At 37.0% G+C, this 25,030-nt stretch overlaps 3 protein-coding genes and 1 long non-coding RNA gene across 7 annotated transcripts; 3 read left to right on the forward strand and 1 right to left on the reverse strand.

The window, feature by feature from the left end:
* The first annotated feature begins 4,657 nt into the window (after window positions 1-4,657).
* Window positions 4,658-10,833, forward strand: LOC122084022 (protein PIN-LIKES 7-like). 2 transcript variants are annotated; one of them, XM_042652006.1, is made up of 11 exons: window positions 4,658-5,257; window positions 8,007-8,278; window positions 8,370-8,449; window positions 8,632-8,756; window positions 8,870-8,991; window positions 9,079-9,306; window positions 9,418-9,531; window positions 9,626-9,726; window positions 9,907-9,959; window positions 10,076-10,261; window positions 10,364-10,833. In XM_042652006.1, exons 2-11 carry the CDS (start codon window positions 8,144-8,146, stop codon window positions 10,486-10,488), a joined length of 1,269 nt encoding a protein of 422 aa, XP_042507940.1. In that variant the 5' UTR covers window positions 4,658-5,257; window positions 8,007-8,143; the 3' UTR covers window positions 10,489-10,833. The 2 variants fall into 2 exon arrangements, with proteins under 2 accessions (XP_042507940.1, XP_042507939.1); XM_042652005.1 differs by having other exon boundaries at window positions 8,029-8,278.
* Window positions 10,834-13,317: 2,484 nt separating this feature from the next.
* LOC122084023 (protein PIN-LIKES 7-like) lies at window positions 13,318-18,081 on the forward strand. Of its 2 annotated transcripts, XM_042652008.1 has the most exons (12): window positions 13,318-13,513; window positions 13,897-13,974; window positions 14,711-14,990; window positions 15,069-15,148; window positions 15,628-15,752; window positions 15,862-15,983; window positions 16,123-16,347; window positions 16,471-16,584; window positions 16,672-16,772; window positions 17,276-17,328; window positions 17,421-17,606; window positions 17,689-18,081. In XM_042652008.1, the coding sequence occupies exons 3-12, from the start codon at window positions 14,856-14,858 to the stop codon at window positions 17,811-17,813; spliced, it is 1,266 nt and encodes a 421-aa protein (XP_042507942.1). In that variant the 5' UTR covers window positions 13,318-13,513; window positions 13,897-13,974; window positions 14,711-14,855; the 3' UTR covers window positions 17,814-18,081. The 2 variants fall into 2 exon arrangements, with proteins under 2 accessions (XP_042507942.1, XP_042507941.1); XM_042652007.1 differs by lacking the exon at window positions 13,897-13,974.
* On the reverse strand, window positions 17,175-20,439 carry LOC122084025. Of its 2 annotated transcripts, none has more exons than XR_006141806.1 (4): window positions 19,847-20,439; window positions 19,600-19,737; window positions 18,726-19,157; window positions 17,175-17,591 (listed from the first exon to the last, which is right to left on the reverse strand). It is a non-coding gene; the product is annotated as an uncharacterized LOC122084025 (long non-coding RNA). The 2 variants fall into 2 exon arrangements; XR_006141805.1 differs by having other exon boundaries at window positions 19,600-19,724; window positions 19,847-20,437.
* Window positions 20,440-20,737: 298 nt separating this feature from the next.
* On the forward strand, window positions 20,738-24,559 carry LOC122083679 (glyceraldehyde-3-phosphate dehydrogenase B, chloroplastic). Its single transcript, XM_042651551.1, has 9 exons — window positions 20,738-20,940; window positions 21,018-21,131; window positions 22,424-22,585; window positions 22,694-22,861; window positions 23,005-23,165; window positions 23,261-23,322; window positions 23,466-23,515; window positions 23,811-24,217; window positions 24,320-24,559. Exons 1-9 carry the CDS (start codon window positions 20,839-20,841, stop codon window positions 24,453-24,455), a joined length of 1,362 nt encoding a protein of 453 aa, XP_042507485.1. The 5' UTR covers window positions 20,738-20,838; the 3' UTR covers window positions 24,456-24,559.
* Window positions 24,560-25,030: the final 471 nt, after the last annotated feature.

The following is a 25,030-nucleotide window of genomic DNA, read 5'->3' on the forward strand; positions in this document are numbered from 1 at the left end:
TCCTTTCAATGTGCTTGTTTGTCGACTAACATTCATGATTAATAATTTTTCATTTTTGAGTCAGGTTCCTTAAAAAAAATAAAAAAGGGAAAATGAAGCCTTTTCATATTCTCCCTCTCATACAAACCATGTGCATCCCATGTACAAATGTTGAGACATTAATTTAGTGCATTCACTGGACTTGACTCTTGAGATGCCAATACATGAAGGGTGCATATAGATCCCTCCCCTAATTTTTATTTCTAGACAAAAATGACAGCTGAGGCTTTCATTCCGTGTCGCATATACATGAGGGAACTTAAATAATTGAGTTTTGGCGGTTTCGGCATAAGCAATGCATCCTGGCCTCAAGAAACTCTCTCTCTCTCTCTCTCTAACAAATGGTTGACTTTTTTTGGCTTGTAGTAGTGATTTTAAAGCTTTACCAAGAAAAGGAAAATGACTTTATTAAAAATGAAATAGACAATTAGACATGGCGGTAGTTAATTGACCGAATTAAATATTAAAAAAAAAAGAAAAAAAGAGTAAAGGTGAGAAGGGAAGCTCTTCAACTATGGATATAGATCCAGATTGAACTCACATTAGTCTTAGTTGCATCATTTTTTTTAAAGGGTTTATAAAAACAAAATTATTTTTTAAAAAGGGAAAGATGAAAATAATGTTTTCACATAGAATTGAGAAGAAAGTTTAGTGCCATGTTATTCTAGGATTCAAAAATTCCTATTAGATGGTAGTATCTTCCTCAAAGTAGAAATCACCATGGTGAATGGACATCGATTTATCATGATCGAAGAAAAACTTGATCCTACAATTAAAATTGAAATAAAATGAAAAAATACTTTTTTTCCAATATTATTTTTCAAAGAAAAAAGTAAGATGAGATAAGATAATATAAATGTGTTCTACAAAATCCTATCATTCCCATTTCCACCAAAACTAAAGGGTTTCACAATTTATCTATAAGAATGGCTATAATTTACTATATCAGATTTTGATATGAATGATTGCACTAGGAAGAATAAACTAGAAATGAGGTCATCAAGATAACTAATTAGGAGATGGAATGAAATATAATAAATGACGATATAGAGGGAATCAATGACATGGTTCAATTACATGCAATTATAACAAAGAGAGAAATATGATTCAAGTCAAAATATTTTATAGCGTTTGAGGAAGTGTTGAAAATGACTTGAATCGAAATGGTTTGAAAGATATAAACGCATGAATGATTATAAATATTTTATTATTCCCTCATGTGTGTGCGCAAGCGTGTGTAAATGACTTTTGGCTATTCATCCAAAAAAAAAGGGAGATGATTTTTTCTTTTTTTCTTAATTAATGAGGAAGAGATTGCTGCTTGGTGCAAGTACCAATGACAGCATACATAGATGGATCAACATGGATGAAATTTTTTATTTCAAGTGGACGGATGATAATTTCACGCATTGATATGTTTGGCTACAAAATCCATGAGACTAAGCAACATTTTTTTTCTCTTCATTAATTTATGAAAAATGTTCTTTGGGCCGCCATGGATGGTAAGATAGAATCCCTTCTGTTCTATCTCTTTCTTCTTCATATTAAATGACTTTGATGTCTTCACGCATACAAAACCATTCTGCTGTGTTCCTCTATACCACTTGCCCTAATAATCCTCTCTCTTATTTTATTTATTTATTATCTTTAGATAACCAACTTGTGCTCAAAGACAGAGATGGTGGCAAAATGACCCTTCAACTATTAGATGTCAATATCCTCGAACACGTAACCAAGTAGCATTCTCACTCCTATAACTGATGGTAAACAAAAAATGGTGAGAATTCTCAATGACACTAGTGTGGGATTAAAGGTGGCCTTAAGAGAATTCTCAATGACACTAGTGTGGGATTAAAGGTGGCCTTAAGAAATGGTATAATCCAAATGGGGCCCACATTCTCAAGATTAGTGAGAGGAGAAGGGGAATGAACATGTGAGAAGGCAATAATAGATTGGGGTCATGCCGTCATGGGCAACCTTTTTCCTAATAAATAATGATCATGACAAAGTGACATGTACGTACCTTAATTATTATCAAATGCTTATCAAAAGGTGGCAAGTGGGCCTCTAGGCCCCTCCCACGATAACTTCATTGACAATCCTAGTGGCCAGTGTAGATGATCATAAGATACAAATATCATAATAATTTGATTTTGAATTTGTTTAAACAAAAGTCATATGATCGAGTTGGCATAGTTCCATTGGTCACGAGACCTTCCTCTTCATTTCCCATGTAACATCTTGAATCTCATAATTTTACGTGCTTAACCACATCTTCCATGTAGTTTGACCCATTCCGATTCCATATCCACACGATTCATCATATTCCTTCACAAAATAAATTGCGTCTAATGTGGAACTCATGTATGTATTGTGTTGTATGTATAGGAGTTTTATTCGAGTAAAATTTATCTATGATTAGATGATGATACGAAAAAAAATAAAAAAATCTATACTTAAGACATATACTATGTCTCGACACATGACTTATTATATTATTTTAAAAAATAGAGATTAAGATATCAATATGAGAGGATGCAAAGTATCATGTTTGTTTATAGGACCCTCTTCCATGAACAAGGGCCATAAATGAGGAAGTGTTTGATGGTCTCTAGATAGGAGTGTGGATCAGATTCTTGTACAGTCTAATCCACACAAATGGAATCCATCATAGAATTTCCTTTTTGGTGGATTTCATCTTTGTGGTTCAGTCCCGTACAAGAATGGTTCTTGTAGAAGGACTTAATCCACTCTCTGTAGATAGGGGGAAGGAGAAAAAGGGTATTAGCATCATAATTTTAGGTTTCAATATAGGATCAGTCCTATTTGTATAGAAAGAGCCATTATCATATGATATTGATACAGATCGATAGTATTTGCAAAACTATATACATATATATATATATATATATTTTTCACCCGATATAGTTTGATTCTTATCAATATTGATACTGATTAATATCATGCACTAAAACCCTAGTTGGCATAGCCTCGGGTGCCAACTCATAAAGGTGGGAATTGAAGCGGGTCGGATGATTTATCCATTTAAAATCGATCCATATCCATGGGTCCAGTCCCTAATGAGGTGACGTCATTCATTCGGCTTATAATCATTGAAGAAGAACTTAGATTTAGAAACCTACTAATAATGTAATTTATGGGACTTAATTACCTACTATGGAAGTCTTTAGTTCTGAAAATAGAATGAGCTTTGATTGGTTCAGCTAGCCATGGGAGGTCAAGAGATTCCCATTTAAGGATGGATTTTGATTTTTTAATCTTGAGAAACAAAGCATAGGATGCGATGCTTAGGATAGATAACCAATAGAGGAAGGTGATTAATTAATTACTTTGGCCTATGGGAGTCTAATATGGGTTGGACTGGACTGGAAGTCTGGAACGTTCCAGCTGACGTGTTGCTTATATGTCGGAGAGTGAGGCGTTCATGTAAGACTCATATTTTTTTTTAATTAAAATTATATGGAAAAAGGTTTCATATTTATCACATTTGTGAAAGAGACGCCCTTAGTCTCTAATGATAATTTACATTTACATACAATATATACATGCTATACTCTCTCTCTCTCTCTCTCTCTCTCTCTCTCTCTCTCGATCGAGGTGTCAACCAGTGAGGCTCGATTGGTTTCGATCGAGTTAACCACTCCCCCAACAATTTAGGACGTCACTCAGTTACTGCTCATGTAGCTAATTAGGTCTCATAGGTTAAGGATATTGACACATTGTTACTCAACTTTTAGATTTATTATTAAGGATGTCAATATATAACAGAAACCGTTTATCAGAATTAAAACCGACTGATTATAATTGAACCGAATTGCACCATAGTAAATTGATCCGATTTTGATTTTATAGTCTATAATTTCGGTTTGAAATCGAACCGAATCGAAAAACCAATGGTTAACCGGCACCTAATATTAAAGACTTAAGATGTTTTGAATTTTGATGGGTCTCTACGAAAAAAGGGGAGGAAAAAAAAAAAGCAAGGTACTAACCGAGAAGGGAGCTTCACTTTCACATAATCACACTTTTTGATTTTCTAATTTCTAGGATCATAGTTAATTAGTTATAATATGTGTAGTCTTTTACATAGAAAGTATATTGTCCTTGACAAAATAAATATATATTATATTAACTCTTTAGGAAATTCAATATATGTAGGATTCACACTAATTAGGATGCAAACCACTTTCTAAAACGACACTATTAACCCCATGTAAATTGATTACGAACCGAATAATAAAAATCGATTAAAAACCGCTAAAACCAAAATCGGATAAAAACGATTATGATTTCACCTTATTCCTATCCGGCGTGATTTTCGTTTCACCTTATCAAAATGTAAACTGAACCAAAATCAACCAAATAATCAAAACCACACCATTTGATACCCTTATTTATTATCCATAATTGGGCTCAAGGTAATTGAGATAATCAGGATTTTAAATAATTAATTGATTAATTGAGTTATAAACAGTCCCTCAACGTGCGATTTATCGATCTTAAATGAGTTAAATTGAACAAAACAGGCTTCAGCAGGATAATTGAGCTATAAATAGTAGGTCTAACGTGACTCCTGATCAAGTGACCATTGGGTAAGTACAATATACAGGGACTATCCAATTATTAATCTATCTATGTTCGAACCCAAGATCTGTAGTGCTTGGTTGTGCTGATATCAAACTTCAATGGATTCATTTAGGTTAGGCTTCATCTGGTGGGGGTCAACTTTTCACACCCCTTTCTTTCTCTCTCTTTTTGTCTATATCTCCAAGTTCCTGCAAATCTGGTAGCAACAACTCGGTGCATGAGAGCAAGAACTACACAGATCACCTCAAGAATGTTGAGAGACGGTTTCGACCATTGGCTATTTCAGCATTTTCTCATTTTAATGCCCCTTATATGTAAATAGTATTTACAAGGGCTGGCTCGGACATACTATATATACACGTTATACATCTTTTTCTCTCGCTCGTCTCACAAATTTATCTCTGCCAATAATAAGAGATGAGACACAGATCTTATTGGGAGGTGAGTCTCTTGCCGAAGAAAGACGACTAAATCTCATGGCTTACTCTCTGGCCTCTGGTTTTGTCTTCTCTTCCTCCCCCTTCTCCGGCGCCGGCGATATCTGTTTCGGCTCATCCACCACCTGCAGCTCCACCTCCTCTCTTCATAGCGGACTCCATTGCATTCGCAGGTTCGTCCTTCTCTCTCTTCCACTCTTCTTCTTCTAATCTTATGATTTTGAATTTCTGCTGCGTTTTTGGGTTTTGGAACCACAGCTTAGGTCAGCTTTACTAACTTAAGGATTCTTATACTCATACCAAAAATTAAGTTTCTCTTCTTTATTTTTCCCTTTTTCTCCTTTTTCTCCTTTTTTCCCCCTAAGCATGATGAGATCTTAAGTTTTTCTTCAACTGAAAAAATCTTTGTTTTCAAGGAAGATTATGGGTAGTTCTAGTCAATCAAATAATCTTCCTCTGTTCTGCACTCTATTCTGCACTTTTCTATTTAAATGTTTTTTCCAAATCTGGAAAATATGATTTTTTTTGTTTACTGTGTATTTGCTTATGTGGACCTAAAAAAGTTCTGAACTTCTGTAAAGCCAGCAACAATGGTGGGGAGAGAGAGAATAATAAATTTGTGCTTAATGTGGAATGAGATTGATGGAGTTCGGGAAGGTATCACTTTCGCTGTCGCCACATAGCGAACCTCTTTCCATCATCCCCAGGCCCAGCACCCAAGTCCCGCGTTTAAATCAAAACAAATAATTAATGGCCACAGCTTTTTTTTTTTTTCCTTCTGATTTTTTAAGCAGCTTTGCTGTTTTTCTCAACTGTAGCTTTTTTTCATTATTCCATCCATCCGGATTAAAACAAAAAAGCAAATCCATTCACGTTAGGTAGTGTTTGGTAGTCATTCAAACGATGCCTTGTGTTAAAACAAAATTTTCAATTTTTCTGTCAAAAATATCGTTTTAAAAACAAAAAAAAATAGTGTTTGGTGAACTTGTTTCAGGAATCATTACCTAGTTATTCACTTTTTTGGTATTTGAGACAAAACCGAAATAACCGAATAAGGTTTTCTCGTTCCATCATTTTGTGTTTTTATTTTTTTTTTCATTTCAAAAAAATTGAAAAACATTAAATTGACGCCAAATGCTTTATTTCGCTTTTTTATTCTCATCGAATAGAAAACTTTTTTTTGAATAATTGCCAAACATAGACTAAAGTTCAAAGACCCTGAAACTACATGTGGGTAGATGTAGATGAACGTACGCTTCATATTTCAACAATTGTTTCACATTGTAACTAATGAAACCGAATCAAAACTAAATTGACTGATACATGTGGATGAGTTTAGAAGTTCTCTCCACATTAGTTTACTGTTGTGAAAACCGTGAAGAGAGAGATGGGAACAGTAGGACTAACTTTTCGAAAGAATGACATCATTTTTTCAGTTTTTTATTGATTTTTCTTGTTAATTTGTTATAAGGTCTTATTGGTTTTATATCAATTTGGATTCAATTTGATTTTCGGTTTTTTAATATTCCAATATGAAGTTAATCTAATAAGATTCGGCTCAACTCAATCTGGTTTAAGTCGGGTTGGTTTAATTTCGCCGACTCGATTTACAATTTGACACCTCTACACGGGAGGCTCATATGGTTAACAAATTACTTATACATTAGAAGCTCTTTGCTCACTCATATACCAAGTGGTACGGTCCAAAACCTAGTGGTAGGCCCCTTCACGAGTGAACCAATAACCACTTTTGCGTAGGATAGAATAATATAGATTGGTACTTTTACGTTTTATATGATATGATGAGATTCCAACAATTCAATGAATCCATATGGTAGTGGGTCCTCCAACTCTCCAAGAATGGAGGAAATTCCTTCCAATCACCACATGCCACCGGGGTCTATGGATTTTATTTTTTTCTTTTTCTTTTTTAAATGTGCATGATGGACAAAATCTGATGCTCTTTAATGTCTTTTATATTCTCTTATTGAATAAAGGATGGTCTTATACTGGTTCTATAGGATCTGGATCCTTTTCTGAGCGGTGATCGATCTTTTAGATCTTCTCCATAGTTACTTAGGCAAGCAATGATTTAACGGCTCTTGGTGTAACGCTTCTATTCTACTCAATAGAAGTACAATCGTTAAATCACCGCTTAAACATGTGTTAAGTCACCCAAATAACTATGGGTTAACCTAAGCAATCATCGCTCAGGAAAGGAGCCAGATCTAGTCCTATACGATTTATAAGAAATCAGATATATTTTTTTTTTCCTAAGATTTTACCCCCACGCTTGTCGCTTGATGTATGATATTAGACCATCATCATCATCATCTTTCTTGTCACATCATCCCATGCTCATAGGTCTCATGGGCCATGGGCTCGTGATGTGTCCTTGTGTGGGTGTGGGTTGTGTATTCCCACCTCCGTCACTCCATGATAGATAGATTCTCACTAGCTTTAATAAGTGAGAACTGAGAGGCTGTGGGGCTGTGGAGCTGTGGGGCCCAACTCCTCTGTTTGAACGGTGGGTTATAATTTTCATTGAAAAAAAAAAAAAAAAACCCCATTCACTCCGGTTGTTGGTGGGTTACCCATTCAACCATAGAGCTCGGGCAGATATTGGTATGAGAATAATTCTTGTACGGTATTTGATTCACATTTGGATTCTATTTAATATTTTTTTTTAATTAATTTGAAAAACGGAATCCAAGTGCGGTTCAAATTCCTTACCAAAATGAGACTTGATCCACACCCTTCACCCATACCCCATGAGTTTTTATCCCTTTTGAAATCAGACCTTTCTTCTTTCCAGAAAGACGCAAACTCTTCCAGACAGAGAACCAATTCTCATATATAATACGTGATTATAACTTTGTGATAACCATCTAAAATGTCTGGGTGTCTATCCTTTGATCTCAGTATTTTCCTACTCTTCTACCAGTTTCCAAAGAAGAGTTCAATTTTCAAATCACCAGTCCTACAACAACAAGAAGTCTCTCAAAACAGTTCTATAAGAGTAAGAACTAAGAAGAGAAGCAGAAAGGAAGAAATCTAAGATGGGGTTCTTCCAACTCCTAGAGGTGGCAGCTATGCCAGTGTTGCAGGTTCTTCTCATCAGCATTCTTGGAGCTTTCATGGCAACCGAGTACTGGAACCTTTTAAATGCTGATGCTCGAAAATACTTGAACAAGGTAACTCAACTTTGCATTATAATCTGTTCATTTAGAATTTTGATTTGGAATCTCTTCTGGTTCTGATGACAAACATTTTGGGCCAATGCAGATTGTTTTCATTATCTTCACTCCTGCACTCATTTTTTCAAGTCTAGCTAAGACTGTTAATTTCCAAGATGTCATTACATGGTAAGCTAAAGTCTCACTTCGGTTTGTTCAAGTCCTTGGTGCCTTCATACACTTGAGGAGCTATATCTCCACATAATACCTTAAGGTTTTGGATTAGACCTTCCAACATACCACCGTCGCATGAATTCTAATGGAGTTTCGATTGGATTCTCTAACTCCACTATATTTGATCATTTCATTAGGTGGTTCATGCCCATCAATATGGGTTTGACCTTCTTGTTTGGAGGAATACTTGGGTGGATTCTTGTGAAAATAATGAAACCAGAGTCATATCTAGAAGGCATCATCATTGCAACTTCTTCAGCAGGTAAATTAGTTGCCTCACACCTTACTGGGTTTCATCTCTTTCTTTATGAGTATTCATATGTTTTGGGATCCTTATTTTCTTGTAATATATAACATTTTCATTTAATTAAACAGGAAACTTAGGAAACCTTCTGTTGATAGTTGTTCCTGCAATCTGTAATGAAGATGGCAGTCCATTTGGTGACCGTAATACTTGCAAATCTGTGGCACTCTCCTATGCATCTTTTTCCATGGCGGTAATTCAATTTAATGTATAGTGATTTCAAGTTTACTTAACCATGAAAATGTAAATATTTCATCAGTTTTACATTCTTATGATGCAGCTTGGTGGATTTTACATTTGGACTTACACTTTCCATCTTGTAAAAAGTTCTGTATCAACATATAAAGCAATTCAAGAAGCCGAGGGATCATTGTCGTTAAGGAAGCCTAACAACGATTTCGATGCCAACACTGAATCCTACCTTCTCAAGGCAGATGATCAAGTTCAGACGTCTATACAAGTGACATCAACAAAGCCCATTGATGAGGAGGATCTGGAAAAAGAACTTGTAAGTCCCCTTGATTAAAGGGGGGAGAGTTCTTGGTTCAATATGATCATCAAGACCCAATTTAGTTGTTGATTGTTTTCTGAAATAGGATTCAAATTATTCTCATAATAGGTTGTAGCACAATCATCTGGGAAAGCAGGGGATGAGTTATCATTTTGGGGGAAAATAACAGGATCTCTCCACCAAATTGTGGAGGAGTTGATGTCACCACCAACTATTTCTGCAGTAAGTGTTCTTAAAGATACTACTGTTCAAATTTTGTTTCTTCCAAGATAAAGAAGCAATCTTCTTAACTTCTTCATATCCTAATTCCTAACAGATTGTAGGATTTGTCTTCGGATGTGTGCCGTTTCTGAGGAATCTTATTGTTGGTAAATCTGCTCCTCTGCGAGTGATCCATGACTCGATTAAATTACTAGGGTATGTATCTTATTGTGTTACTCTCCTCTGTATCTGTTTGTGTTCTGTTCTGTTCTGTTACTATAACTCAACACAGAAACTATACAAAGTGAATTGAAATCAATTTGAGCTAGTCATTGTCTTCTCCTTCACACTTGAATGATATTTCTTTTATTGACATAAAAACTTCTAACTGTGTAGGGATGGCACAATTCCTGGCACCACCCTTATACTTGGGGGTAACCTTATCCAAGGTAAAATATTGATCTTATCTATATCCAATGAAATAAATGAATAGAGAAGAGATGAGAAGAATTGAATTATGTTTTTGAACACAAGTACTGTTACTATAATGAGTTTGTTTAAGCAGGTCTACGATCAGCAAAGTTGAAGCCATCAACCATCATCGGAGTCATTTTAGTGCGGTACTTAATACTTCCTTTGATTGGGATTGGAGTTGTTAAAGTTGCAGGTGATTTGGGTTTCCTCTCACCAGACCCGCTATACCGATATGTCCTGATGTTACAATTTTCCCTCCCACCTGCCATGAATATAGGTATTTGATCATCAAAAAGTTGTTCTAGTTTTCCTCTAATTAGTATCCTTTTAATCAATCAATATAAAGATCTGATAAACTGAAAATTTGATGATGATGTAGGTACAATGGCTCAGCTGTTTGATGTGGGTCAAGAGGAGTGCTCAGTCCTCTTCCTTTGGACATACTTAGTTGCAGCCTTTGCTCTCACATTTTGGTCGACAGTCTACTTGTGGGTTCTGTCTTGAAGAGCTTTAGTGTATGGGGAGAGAGATTTAGTTGCTTCATCCCAATTGAAGCAGTTATTCTATAGACAATGAAAAATTACAATCTATGTTTTTGTTTTTGTAATTTTGTTTGAATTTTTTTCTATTGGATTGTAAAAGGTGCATGGAATTCATGTTGGGTGGTCGAGCTTTTTCAAAATTTTTTGGTTAGGATATAGGAAGCAGTATATAAGTTACAGTTATGGAGTATACAAGGAAGTGTTAGTTAAGTCGTCAGTTATTGCTGTTCTTTTGATACAAATTTTGGTGATGCAAAAGCATGTAATGGCAACAACAAGAACAATAAAAAATTTAGCATTATCTCAACTTAATGTGGTTGGCTACATGGATCTGTACAAAACAAAATTTTGATCATCTTCAACTTGGGTTGTTTTGAGTGAGTCTGAATTCTCTTCACTACCACGTGGGATGTCTCCCCGCATGGGAGAGAACCTATGGAATGGAATATATACCTCAACTGAATCCTTTATAAATAAGGGAGATTTCATTTCATAGGCGCTCTCCCATGTGGGTAGAGATTCCAAACTCGTTTTAAACTGGGCAGAGGGCCATAATTGACGAGTGTATTTGAAGATCCATCCATTTAAAATCGCTCCATACCCATGGGTCTGGTTGGATCCGATCCGGTCCTTAAATAGGAGACGCCATTGGTTCATATCATTGAGGAAGAACTTGAAATTTGGATACCTATACAAATTAAAAAAAAAAGGGTTTTAAAGTAGAAGTATGGGACTTTATAATTACCTACTATGGAAGTCCATAATTCCTCTTACGAAAAAAAAATTTTTTTTAAAAGAAGCCCATAATTCCCAACAGAGAGAATGGGCCTTGATTGGTTCACGCTATCAATAAGATTATAAGAGGTCAAAAGATTCCCTTTTGAGGATGGATTTTTATTTTTTGATGTTGAAATTAGAAATTAAGAATAGGTTGCGATGCTTTAGATACATATAGCCAAAAGAGAGGTAATTAATTGGTTTACCATCTTTTTTTTTTTATTTTAATAAGAACCCGCCAGTCTAGTGTTCCCTAAGCCCCATAACACAATTGGGTGTGAAAGGACCCAGTTGCCTAGTATACACTAGGTATTTTTATGTCCTAATGCTAGACTGGCAGGATTTCTTGCCCAATTTCTTTTTTTAATTAATAGGGAGAGGCACAATTATACAACTAGGGGCAGTAGTGCGAAAAGACCGTGATGTCCTAGCATTGAAAATGCTACTATGTGCTCTTCCATTGGCTCACAATATACACCAACGGTCAGAAGTCTTTCAACAAACCAACAACAATCATAACTTTATCCTAAATTGGGGTCGATTACATGGATCCAAAATAGGAATAGGAATATAATAAAGAGACAACATAAGGTAAGATGAGGTACAAAGTAAGTAAACATAGAAATCAAAGCATTATAGGAACATCCCCACAAGGGGTTGGCAACTTGGATCTTTGTCCTGTATAAAATTTTATCTGTTATCATATTACAATCTAGCCCTAGTATACGCATATCTTTTCTTACCACTTCATTCAATAAGATCTTAGGCCTGCCTCTACCTTTTTTGGTGCTATCTAATTGAATCTCGGACATCTATAGGTCTCCATTGGACATGATCATACCACTTCAATTAGTTCTCTCTAATTAAAATTAGGGAGAGGGTTCTCTAAAAAGGCAGCGTGGCCCCTACACCAAAGCAAGGATCAATAAGAGCACACGAAAGCATCATCAACAGTGGAATTTTCGTTTTTCATGAAGGTCAGGCGATCATTTCACCTAGGGGTGTCAATTCCAAGCCCGCACTAGTAGGTCCGACCGAGCCCGACATGTTTATGGCTCGACCTAGTCCGACTCGATTAATAAACGCGTTGGGCTTTATAAACAGATAGTATATGGTGCAGCCACCTAGCCCGACGGGCACCCTACCAGACCAACACATTTATAAGCCCAATTTGAACCGACTCCTTTAAGCCCGACCTAACCCAATCCCTTTAATACTACTTGTATTTTTTTAATACTATTTGTATTTAGTGCTAAGGCTATGTGATATGTACAATTGAGATGGTGGTAATTGTTCTACGAACATTCATATTTTTTATGCATATTTTAATTGATTTGAATTTACGAAACTTGGGTTATGTAGATAATTTAATTGATTTGAGTTTCGTGGGTTAAAGATTGAGTACCTTAGTAATTTAATTACTTTCCCTCTTTGGCTTAATCCATTTTAACTATAGAATCTTTTTTTTTTTTTTTTTTGCTATGATCATCTTTGCCTCATTTTATTATTCCTCTTCAAGTACATTTAAGAGACCAATTTTAAAGAGGACTTGTTTAAATCCTATTTAAAGTTAAATAGGTCTATAGCCCGATTAAGACCCGAGACTGACCGACCCGATATTAACCTTACCATGCATGCGCTAGCTAAGCCCATTTAACTAAACAAGCGTTCACGGTGCAGCCCTAGAAATTGACCAAGCCCAACTAGGCCCGACCGCTTGACACCCCTAATTTAACCCCGCATTATATCTTGGGTGTAGATGCCACGCTATCTTCTAGGCTTCTTTCTCTTAAATATATATATATATATATATATATATTTTTTTTTATTTCACATTTGTAAATACATACATGCATATTACATTCTTAACCTCTCTCTCTCTCTCTCTCTCTCTATATATATATATATATATATGTTTTTGGTAAACACTATATATATGTTAAGTGGCTCATACATACTATATATATATATATAAACGTGATTCAAATTTCTTTCTCTATCGCTAAAATTTCTCTCTGCCATTTGTAAGAGATGTTATTCGGGGGTGGGAAGAAAGAAGACTAAATCGCTTGGCTCATTGTCCGGCCTCTGCTTTCCATTTCTCCTCCTCTTCCTCCCCGATTCTCCGCCGCCCATATTGGTTTCGGCTTATCCATCACCACCTCCATCGCTACCTGCTCTCTTCATCGCGGACTCCATTGCATTCCCAGGTTTGTCCTCTCTTTCTTCTTTCTTCTTCTAATCTTTATAATTCTGATTTTTTTTTCTGCATTGCATGATAAGATCTAATAATTTAACGCGACAGTTTTCTCAATTCTAGCTTTTTTTTCATAATTCAATCCATCCTGGTTGGAGGTCAGATCCCCTGCCTGCAACTAGGTGAACGTATGCTTCCAAAGATCCAGCTCCTTTCCAACGCAGCATCCTATGGCTGGAAGGACCTGGACACTCACCCCAGGTACTCTTAGGAGGCGGATGCTGCCCAACGCATTGGAGAGGAGCCAGATCCTACTTCCAATGTCTAAAACTTGTCTCTTTAATTTCTACAACTAGATCTCTTTATTGTCAATTTATATGGCAAAAAATGGAACAGGTGCAGGCATCTCAAGTGTGTGTTCATCTGAAAGTTATGTGCAGGGGAAACCAAACCAACCAGGGAAATTTTGTTTAGGTTGGTCTTTTTATTTTTATTTTTTTTTTGGTGCGAATTTTTCTTATCGATTTGATGTCAGATTAGGTTTGTCATATACATATGGGGGCGTGGGTTGCTACGATATTCTTACTGTTTCGATTTTGGTATAACAATTCCTGAATCTGAATATAATCCAATAAGACAGTTCAATTCTGTCTAATTTGGGTCAAGTTGGCTCAATTTCGCCGATCCGATTTACATTTTGACACTTGTACAAACGGGGCTCGCATGGTTGGGATATTATAGGTGTCAATTTGAATTTTTGAAACCAAGGACTCATTGAGACGGCGTTTCAGAAATGAACAAACAACCACTGAAGGTGGGTCCAACTCTCCAAGAAAGGTGGAAATTCGTTCAAACCACCACCACATGCTACTGGGGTCTACAGATTATCTATATGGTTAGATTGTGGGCCCATCCCCTCTTTTCTAAAAAGGTTTTTTCACTATAGGGAGGGAACTTAGGGAGAGGATTACCATGGTGATTGGTGCCAATTTGTGGAAATCTCATGTTACATCAATGGTAGTATAAAAAATAATATCATCCACATGAAATCCATATGGTCAATGTAGGAGAGAAACTAATAAGACCCGATGTAAGAGAACCATAATATACTAGCATCATCGGGGGAAACTTTCCCAAATATATAATAATATATGGTTGTAACTTTGTGTTAACTAACTAAAAAGTGAAATTTTTATCCTTCCTGTTTCAGGATTTTTCTACTCTACTAGAGTTTCCAAGCCAACTCAAATCACCAGTCAAACAAGAAGTAGAAGTCTCTCACAACAGCTCCGTAAGAGTAAGAACTAAGAACTAAGAACTAAGAAGAGAAGCTGAAAGGGAGAAGACATATAAGAATGGGGTTCTTCTCACTCCTCGAGGTGGCAGCTATGCCAGTAATTCAGGTCCTTCTCATCAGTATTCTTGGAGCTTTCATGGCAACAGAGTACTGGAACCTTTTAAATGCTGATGCTCGAAGATATTTGAACAAGGTAATTTAACTTTGCATCATCATAATCTGTTCATTTGGAATCTCTGGTTCTGATGACAAACATTTTGGGCCAATGCAGATTACTTTCATTATCTTCACTCCTGCTCTCACCTTTGCAAGTCTAGCTAAGACTGTTAATTTCGAAGACGTTATTACATGGTAAGCTAAACTTAAGGGTCAAAATAACAAAATATGTAGAACCAAAGGGCCTTACTACACTTGAAAAGGAGAGAGTTGGATTGATAAGCAATGTGCCCTACTCACAATTCTGAAGGTGAATGCATACCGTGTTGAGATGTTGGGAGTTAAGAGAGTTATAGCCTCGCATTCTTTCGTTTAAGTTAATACCTTAAGGTTTTGGGTTGGACCATCCAACATCTGTCAGAGGCCAGGTCCTTTATTTACCCTCTATAAACCATCTATTCACATGTAGAGTCAGGTGGAATATTGAGATGTCAGGAGTTATAGAATTATAGTCTCACATAAGTTTGTTCAGCTTTTTGATGCTTTCATATACTGAAGGAACTATCTCCACTTAATACCTTAAGGTCTTGGATTAGACCCTCCAGCATACTGTCACATTCTGATGGAGTTTTGATTGGATTCCCTTACTCCATTACATTTGATCATTTCTTTAGGTGGTTCATGCCCATCAACATAGGTTTGATCTTCTTGCTTGGAGGAATATTTGGGTGGATTGTTGTAAAAATATTGAAACCAGAGCCATATCTTGAAGGCATCATCATTGCAACTTCTTCAGCAGGTAAATTAGTTGCCTCAGTGTTACTGGATTTCAGTTCAGCTCTTTCTTTATGAGTATTCATATGTTTTGGGATCCTTATTTGCTTTCAATAACATTTTCATTTAAACAGGAAACTTTGGAAACCTTATGGTGATAGTTGTTCCTGCAATCTGTAATGAGGAAGGCACCCCATTTGGTGACCTTAATAATTGCAACTCTGTGGCACTCTCCTATGCATCTTTATCCATGGCGGTAAAGCAATTCTTTTCTTCTTGGTGAACCACTTTCCATTTTTCTCTGGTCATCCAAATTATAATGTCCGTCATCATCCAGTTGATTTGATCTTCCATATTCTATAATGTTTGTGATCAGAAACATTCTTATGATGCAGCTTGGTGCATTTTACATTTGGACTGTCGCTTTCCATCTCGTACAAAGTTCTGGATTAGCATACAAAGCAATTCAAGAAGTCAAGGGATCATTGTCAAGGAAGCCTAACGACGATTTTGATGCCAACAGTGAATCCTACCTTCTCAAGGCAGATGATCAAGGTCAGACATCTAAACAAGTGACATCAACAAAGCTCATTGATGAGGAAAATATGGAAAAAGAACTTGTAAGTCCCCTTCTGACTAGTTTCTGTTGTAATTAGTTCCTTATTCCTTGAAATGAAAGGGGTGAGAGTTCTTGGTTCAATATGAAGACCCAATTCTATATATTGACTGTTTTCTAATAACAGGTTGTAGCACAATTATCTGGGAAAGCTGGGGATGAGATATCATCCTGGGGGAAAATAACAGGATCTCTCCAACATATTGTGAAGGAGTTGATGTCCCCACCAACTATTTCTGCAGTAAGTATTCTTAAAAAAATAAGTAAATGTTCTAATTTTTTGTCTTGGAAGAAAAAGAGATAACCTTATTAACTTCATCCATAACAGATTGCGGGATTCGTCTTCGGGTGTGTGCCGTTTCTGAGGAATTTTATTGTTGGTAAATCTGCTCCTCTGCGAGTGATCCAGGACTCAATTAAATTACTAGGGTATGTATTAGTACTTGCCATTCAGTTCATGAGTCCAAACCAAATAGGAAGAAACTCTAAGATATGTCCTTGGAATACAAACAGTTCAATTCTAGAATTTTCTTTGAGCCATGACTCACTCTGCAATAGGTGTAATTGCCTATAGCTGTAACATTTTTGTATATAATTGTCAGTTAAAAATCAAATAAAAATCAAACGCTCTCTTTGTTGGACCTGCATGCATTTCTTTTTTATGAAAGTCGGTCAAACTACAAGTATAGTATTTCAAGCACAAAAATCTCACCATACTCATGTGCATATATCTATATATATATATATATATATATACACTCTCCTCTGTATCTGTTTGTGTTCTGTTCTGCTACCATAACACGACACAGAAACCATACAAAGTGAAAGATATAAAACTGAAATGATCAATTTGAGCTAGTCATTGTCATCTCCTTCAATTCTCAGTTGAATTCTAGTTCTTCTATTTGACATAAAAACATCCAACTGTGTAGGGATGGCACAATTCCTAGCATCACCCTTGTACTTGGGGGTAACCTCACCCAAGGTAAAATATTGATCTTAAATCTTTTTCCAATGAATTGAATATCATGTATTTGAACACAAGTACTGTTACTATAATTTGTTTTGTTTAACCAGGTCTTCACTCAGCAAATTTGAAGCCATCGATCATCATTGGAGTCATTTTAGTGCGGTACTTGATACTTCCTGTGATTGGGATTGGAGTTGTTAAGGTTGCTGGTGCTCTGGGTTTCCTCTCACCAGACCCACTCTTCCGATATGTCCTGATGATACAATTTACCCTCCCACCTGCAATGCATTTAGGTACGTAATCATCCAAAAAAAAAAAATTCCAGTATCAATGTTAAGATATGATTAACAGTAGGAAATTTTGATGATGATGAAGGTACAATGGCACAGCTGTTTAATGTGGGTCAACAGGAGTGCGCAGTCTTATTCCTTTGGACATACTTGGTTGCAGCCTTTGCTCTCACAATTTGGTCCACAATCTACTTGTGGATCCTGTCTTGAGAAGAGCTTTAGTATATGGGAGAGCTATAATGGCAGCAGCTTCTGAAGGGCCAGAGTTGGTGAGAACTCTTCCCAATTGAAGCAGTCACTCTAGAGACAGAATTTATAATCTACGCTTTGTTTTGTAAATTTTGTTTGAATTTTTCCCTATTGAATTGTAAAGGGGTGCAGAGCATTCTTTTTTAAGGTATAGCAGCAAATAGGTTGCAGTTTTGGTCAATATACAAGTAATAGGTAATCAGATTGTCGGCGGTTGCTGTTCTTCCAATGAATTTTTTTATTTATTTTTATTTATAAATAATGGTCATTTTAATGAGGTGCAAAAACATGTAATGCCAATCCCAGCGATGCTGATCATCTTCACCTAACACGATACTGAACCAGTTCCCTATCCCAGCTGCTGAACCATCCAAACTCTCCGTAGACGCAAATGTTAACCAGTAACCTGATTTTCTGATTTAATGTTTTGCCAGGTTCAAGGAAGCAGTTTTTCTTCCAAAACTGTTTAATTCTCTGTTTGATGCAATGAAAGCAATTTTGTGGCCATGAATAGGAGGTTTTTAGACCCACATTGATCGGATAATATGCGACTACTGAACTTATGACCTTGGGAAAGACCTCTTCACCCTGAAACTTGGGCTTTTGGATTGGATGGCTATCACTTTTCTTTTGGTTTGTTCTTCTATACTTGGTAAATGGTAACTGGAAAAAGGGGGGGAAATGTTAAAAGCAAGTAAATAAGCTCTTACTTTTGATGTGTTGGTTTTTTGCCTACTGAGCAAGCCCCCTTGGGTAGTAATTGTTTGAGTTAAACTAGAATACTAACTTGATAGAGTATTTTAGAAGATTATTAGTTTTTTTTTCATAGTTTTGGTATTGTTGAAGAGTGCATACAAGATCAGTATCAAGTACCTGATTTCTTACGTTCTGTTCTTCCTCCCAACCAGATCTATCTCATCTCTTTTCTCTCCCATTCTATCCATTTAATTTCTTCAACAATGCATTTACTTCCCTTATCTCAGATCTGATCATACATTTGATCATTGGGTCTGCTTGCATTTGAGATTTATAATCCGGATTTTCAGATTGCATTAGCAATAGTACATTAGTACCCACAAAATCTGTGTCAAAACTGTAAGAAATTAAACAAGGGCAGAGTACAAGACTTATCTGGATATGTTGCATTTGCACATGGATGATGTACGAACTCACAGCATCATGGTAAATCTTTCTTCTTGAATTAGGAACAAACAGAATTTGAGTTGAGTCGTATCAAAATGATACTATCCTTAAGGTTTTTGAACGCCCCTAATTGTGCAACTGGGTTGACCATTGCATTTATACCTCCAAGATAAAACAACTCGCAATCACATAAGGTGCACTCCAATATGTGATTACACAAGAAAGTCCAAAGGCTATACTCATTATCAGACACAAAGAGATTTGGAAGAAATGAACATAGAGTGGGAAGAACAAAAACACTTGCTAAAAACCCCTTGTGAAATTTTCAGACCGTCTATAAAATATATAAATGGGTGTATCAGTTCATATACAGATGTGTCTGTACGTGTACATGTACGTGTACAGGCATCCCTATACACGTGCTTGTATGTGTACAAGCATCCCCCTACACATACAAGAGTGTCTGTACACCCGTATATAAATGTAGACCCACACCCACAACCACACCCATCCTTGGCACAATAAATATTTAGAAACTTTGACACTAAATATAAATAAATCCAACAAAAACTAATCAAAGTTCCAATATGAAAAATGAACTCACTTTTGGTGCTTATTGGAAAAGACAAAGAATCTCCTTAGATAATTTCTGAAAAGTGCCTTCACCTCTCCCAGAACCACCGAGAGCACATAGACATCATCAATCACCGGATTCTCCAACAAGTCAATCTGAAAATCAAAACTGAAACCTGAAAACTGAATAAATAAACTATAATTGGAGAAAATAAAACGGCAATAGAGAAGAAGAATGAAAAGGAAAAGAATGAGCTAATTGAACTAAGTGAAGGGACCTGATTAAGAGCAACATTTGAATCAACAATAAGAAATTTTTGAAGCAGTTGAGCTCAAAGAAGCAACTGAAAAGTCGCAGACCTTGCAGATCGGAACTCCGCAGTAGATATCATCTCTTCGATTATATTCTCTTATGAACAAAAAGTACAGAATCCTTTTCGCTTCTACAATGAACTGAAACATGGAAAACTAGGGTTAGGGTTTACAAATTCATATGGCCGAGTACGATTCATATCTCGAGTTCTCGACTACTTTGCCGCGCAGTAGTACGACAGTTCAACCGCCGGCCCAAGATGAAGGTTCCTTCCTTGGATCTATTTCTAGGTTGGCAAACTTCAACATCTGGTCTGAGTTTACGAAACCGGGTGAACCGTCTAGAGTCTAGACCCTCAGATTCAAATTTCAAACCACAGTTTTCAAATCCAGGCTACCTAGTGGTCGAACCGGTGGAAAATTAAAAAGACCCACCCTATTTTTCACAGATTTTTCTGGTTCTTCTCCGGTTTTCTGCTGAAAGATGCTATAAAACGGGAAATTATACCCTCTCACATGAAGCAGTGAAATGACCATCCTACCTCTCCCCTTGGATGCCCTTGTGGATGCTCCCATTGGCCCATGCTAGCGCAGGGGCGACACAGGCAGTGGTTCTCACAATAGCTTGGTCTTTCAACCATTAAACTGCTAGGAAGATGGGGGAAATGTATTTGGGAAAAAAAATCAAGAAGGGTGATTTGGTAATTGAAAATTAGAATCAGGGAGGAGGAAGACCAGTAGAGAGGGGTAAGACATGTGTGGTTTTTTGTAGTATGGAAGTTGGAACCACAGGTTCAATATTATCTTATCTGATGATTCATGTTATGATATGATATCCCAATTGTCATTTCTCACGTCTCACCACAAACTACTTTACTTCCATTTCCAACCATATAACTAATTGTTGAACATTATATGTATAAGTGAAGATCTCCCATCGCTGCTTTTAGTTGCAGTCATGGCCACCCATGCAGCTCTTGTTTCCTCCAGGATCCCAAACAACACCACGCTTATTCCTTCCAAGACTTTCCATGCTTTCCCTGCTCAATGCTCCTCTAAGGTTACTATCTCTCTGTTTTGGTTCATAAGCTATAAGGATTTTATTTTGTTTTCTAACAATATTTAATGTTGTAGCAGAGGCTTGATGTGGCTGAGTTCTCAGGACTTCGATCAAATACTTGCTTGAACTTTGCCCACAATGCCAGAGAAGCGTCTTTCTTTGATACAGTTGCTGCCCAACTTGCTCCCAAGGTCAGCTCTGCTACTTCTATTTCTCTCGGATATTGATCGATGGAGATTGGTTAGTTGATTGATTGGTTGATTGTTTGATAGTTTCTATCTTCTTCTCCACTGTGATCTCACCATCGCCCGGGAGGGGTTTCTGTTAATTACCCATAACACCTTCACCATATAGCAATAGTCAGATTAGCAAATTTCAGAAATGAATTGAAAATTTCAGCGTTTTGGCGGGAACCATAAAGTTGAAAGATCCAAAAAGGATCTAATAGTAATCTGATTCATAATTAGCTTCTCTTCTTCATTTTTCGCTACTACAACTAGTATTGGTTGTGTTCTTTTCCCTGTCCTTAGTTATTGAATTCTCTCTTTTGAGGACAGTGCTGTTGTGGTTTGGGAATTTCCCGCAGCGTGAGAATCCGATTGATGTTTGTAAGAATATGCGAAAGAAGAATTTATAATTTTTAGATGAAGAGGCAGTCATTTGCTGTGTCTTTTCATTCCTTGCATTTGTCTTTTGGTTGGGTTAGTAGGATTTACTAAAGCTAAAATGTGAATTCCAGGATGTTTTGTGCTGTTGTGCATGAAACTGCACACTAGAAATTTATGGTATCCTCTGAGCTTTCTCTCCTTCAAATGCTTCAAATGCTTCCAAAGCTCTAATTGGATTAGGATGATAACCTAAGCATGAGTAGAGGGAAATTTTTTCTTTTTGGTTTTTGAATTATTTTGGAGATTTTATTCTCTTTGGAACTGCAATTTCTATTCAAGTCTTCATGCATAGAATTCTTTTATGAATTGTCCATACCAGTCATATGTTCATAATCAAATTATGATTAAAGATCAAGGAATGTTGGATTTCCTAGATGTTGTTTCTGTCTCAGTAAAACTTTTGTAAGTTGTCAATCTATCAATACATATAAGAGAACAAGGTCATGAACGAAGTCTCCTTGTTCCACTTGTCTTCTTGAATGTGGAGAACAATGGAGGAGAAAAGGGAGCTGGGGGTTGGATAGAATTTGATTTAGTCTTCCATTGTGGATTCTACCAGTTACACAGACATGGCATTATCAGAAGTTTGATTGGGGTAGATATGCTTGTTGCCTGCTCATATTCATTACGTTCTCACCTTAAATGCATAAAGATGGAATTGGGCTAAGAAAATGCCCTATTTTCTGAATTTGATGCTCCTCCATTCATCATCATAAATGATTTTTATATCAATAATGTAGTTTTACTTTGGTTGATCTGATGTCTTTCTTGACCTAAATTTAAGCCAAAATGATAAGTTGGAGCTTTTTTTTCAGGCTTCAGGCTCTAACCCTGTTAAGGGAGAGACAGTTGCCAAGTTGAGGGTCGCCATTAATGGCTTTGGACGCATTGGACGAAATTTCCTTCGCTGCTGGCATGGCCGGAAAGACTCACCTCTCGACGTTGTTGTTGTAAATGACAGTGGTGGCGTCAAGAATGTAAGAAGGTTTAATATTTTTCGGAGTGTACATGTAGATGCAAAGTTGACATTTCTTTAAATGTACTTCCAAGTTTCATACTAATTTCATGGTGAACTCCTGTGGCAGGCTTCCCACCTTCTCAAATATGATTCACTGCTTGGAACTTTCAAGGCAGAAGTGAAAGTCTTGGATAATGAAACCATTACTGTTGATGGTAAGCCGATCAAGGTTGTCTCAAACAGGGATCCTCTCAAGCTACCATGGACAGAGTTGGGTATTGACATTGTTATTGAGGTACAAAATTTCTCTTTAATGTCAATACCATTTAACTATACCTGGTTGATTTAGTAACTTATTAGTTACTTTAACCAAATATGGGAAAACCTTTGCCTTCCTTTTCTTTGCTGCATTTTGAATGATTTCATTGTGAATTACAGGGAACAGGGGTGTTTGTCGATGGCCCGGGTGCCGGAAAGCACATACAAGCTGGTGCTAAGAAGGTTATTATAACAGCTCCAGCCAAGGGAGCTGATATTCCAACCTACGTTGTGGGAGTTAACGAAGGGGATTATGACCATGAAGTGGCAAACATTGTGAGGTTGGTGTTTATACTTCTCCTTCCATTGTGCTGGAACCTTAATTTAAAATCTCTAGTCCATCACATTTAGTATTCATTCTCTCTCTTAACTGCAGCAATGCTTCTTGCACCACAAATTGTCTGGCTCCTTTTGTGAAGGTCATGGATGAAGAGTTTGGTAAGCAATCCATTAAAAGTGAATATTCCATTTAGTTAGAAGTAGGGATATTTTATAAGAATATGAGAATTCAAAAGGGTTTGGATTTAGTTATTATGGAGTTCTTAATAGCTTTCTATTACTAATATGTTGCTTGTTTACAGGTATTGTTAAGGGAACAATGACAACTACTCATTCATACACTGGAGATCAGGTAACACAAGAGATTCCAAATTTATTTATTTTTGGCATAGAAATCATGGAAAATAGCTTCCATTAAAGAATAAACAGAAGTTTACATAAGTTTACATATCACATTTGAGCCTCAACAGAAAGATTGTGTTGATAGTATCTTACGCAGATGTTGCTTTTCTTCTTATCGTTCAGTCAGATTATAGAGTCCATAAATGCATTAAACTAGGCATTGGCGATTTTTCTGCAAGAACTTCATATGCTTCAACAAATATGATGGTGTATTAATTCCATAATTTACTGCATTGTCGTCGCAGAGGCTTTTGGATGCCTCCCACCGTGATTTGAGGCGAGCAAGGGCTGCTGCCCTGAACATAGTGCCAACAAGCACAGGGGCAGCCAAGGCTGTGTCCCTAGTGTTGCCTCAGCTGAAAGGGAGGCTCAATGGGATTGCTCTCAGAGTGCCTACACCTAATGTTTCTGTTGTTGACCTCGTGGTGAATGTTGCGAAGAAGGGAATTTCTGCTGAAGATGTCAATGCCGCCTTCAGAAATGCCGCTGAAGGTCCATTGAAGGGAGTATTAGCAGTGTGTGATGTGCCTCTGGTATCAGTAGACTTCAGGTGCACAGATGTTTCCTCTACTATTGATTCATCACTAACCATGGTTATGGGGGATGACATGGTCAAGGTGGTTGCTTGGTATGATAATGAATGGGGATACAGGTGAGAAAGCTATCCAGGCAACTTGTTCATAGCCCAAATTAATGCTTAACTAGTAATCAATCTTAAGATCTAACTAATCACATTGTGACATCTGTTGTACAGTCAACGGGTGGTTGATTTGGCACACTTGGTAGCAAACAAGTGGCCAGGGGTGGCTGTGAAAGGAAGTGGAGATCCATTGGAGGAGTTCTGCAAGACAAACCCAGCTGATGAGGAGTGCAAAGTCTATGAAGCTTGATGTATTGATATTCCTTCTTTAGGAAGATGAGATAGTTTTAGTTTCATGTGTTGATGGACATGATGATGCTCATGGAAGGGCCAAGATTTTATTATTGTTCATCACATGAATGCCTTTTTTGTAGGATGAGAAATGGTGAGAGAAAGAGAATATTAAACCTACAAGATCAACAATGATGCTTTGGTGGCTCAGAGGCTACTTCCATGAACAGCCTATGAATGGCGCCAAATTTAAAGGACTTCTTTCCTCTTTTAAGTCTTAAACATTGATTAACAAAATCAGATAGACCTCCCTTTCCTCTACAGGATTAATGGGTTGTGTCAACCAAGGATTTAGTTCACAGTATCCGTCACCGTCGATACCGATACTAACACCGATACTGTACTGCCCCCACCCTGCAAGATAGTGCTAATGCTCCCGCACATCCTCCCATTGGCCCGTAGGGTGGACTGTGCTGTCAACCAATTCACAGTATGACACTGAAGATGCTTTGGCATGTCTTTCCATTGGCCTGTGTGCTAGCTTGTGTCTAGGCAACAGAGTAGCGTTCTCTTACTTGCCCCACACCCCCCCCC

This window comes from Macadamia integrifolia, chromosome 7 (assembly GCF_013358625.1).
Source record: "Macadamia integrifolia cultivar HAES 741 chromosome 7, SCU_Mint_v3, whole genome shotgun sequence".
Taxonomy (NCBI): Eukaryota; Viridiplantae; Streptophyta; class Magnoliopsida; order Proteales; family Proteaceae; genus Macadamia; species Macadamia integrifolia.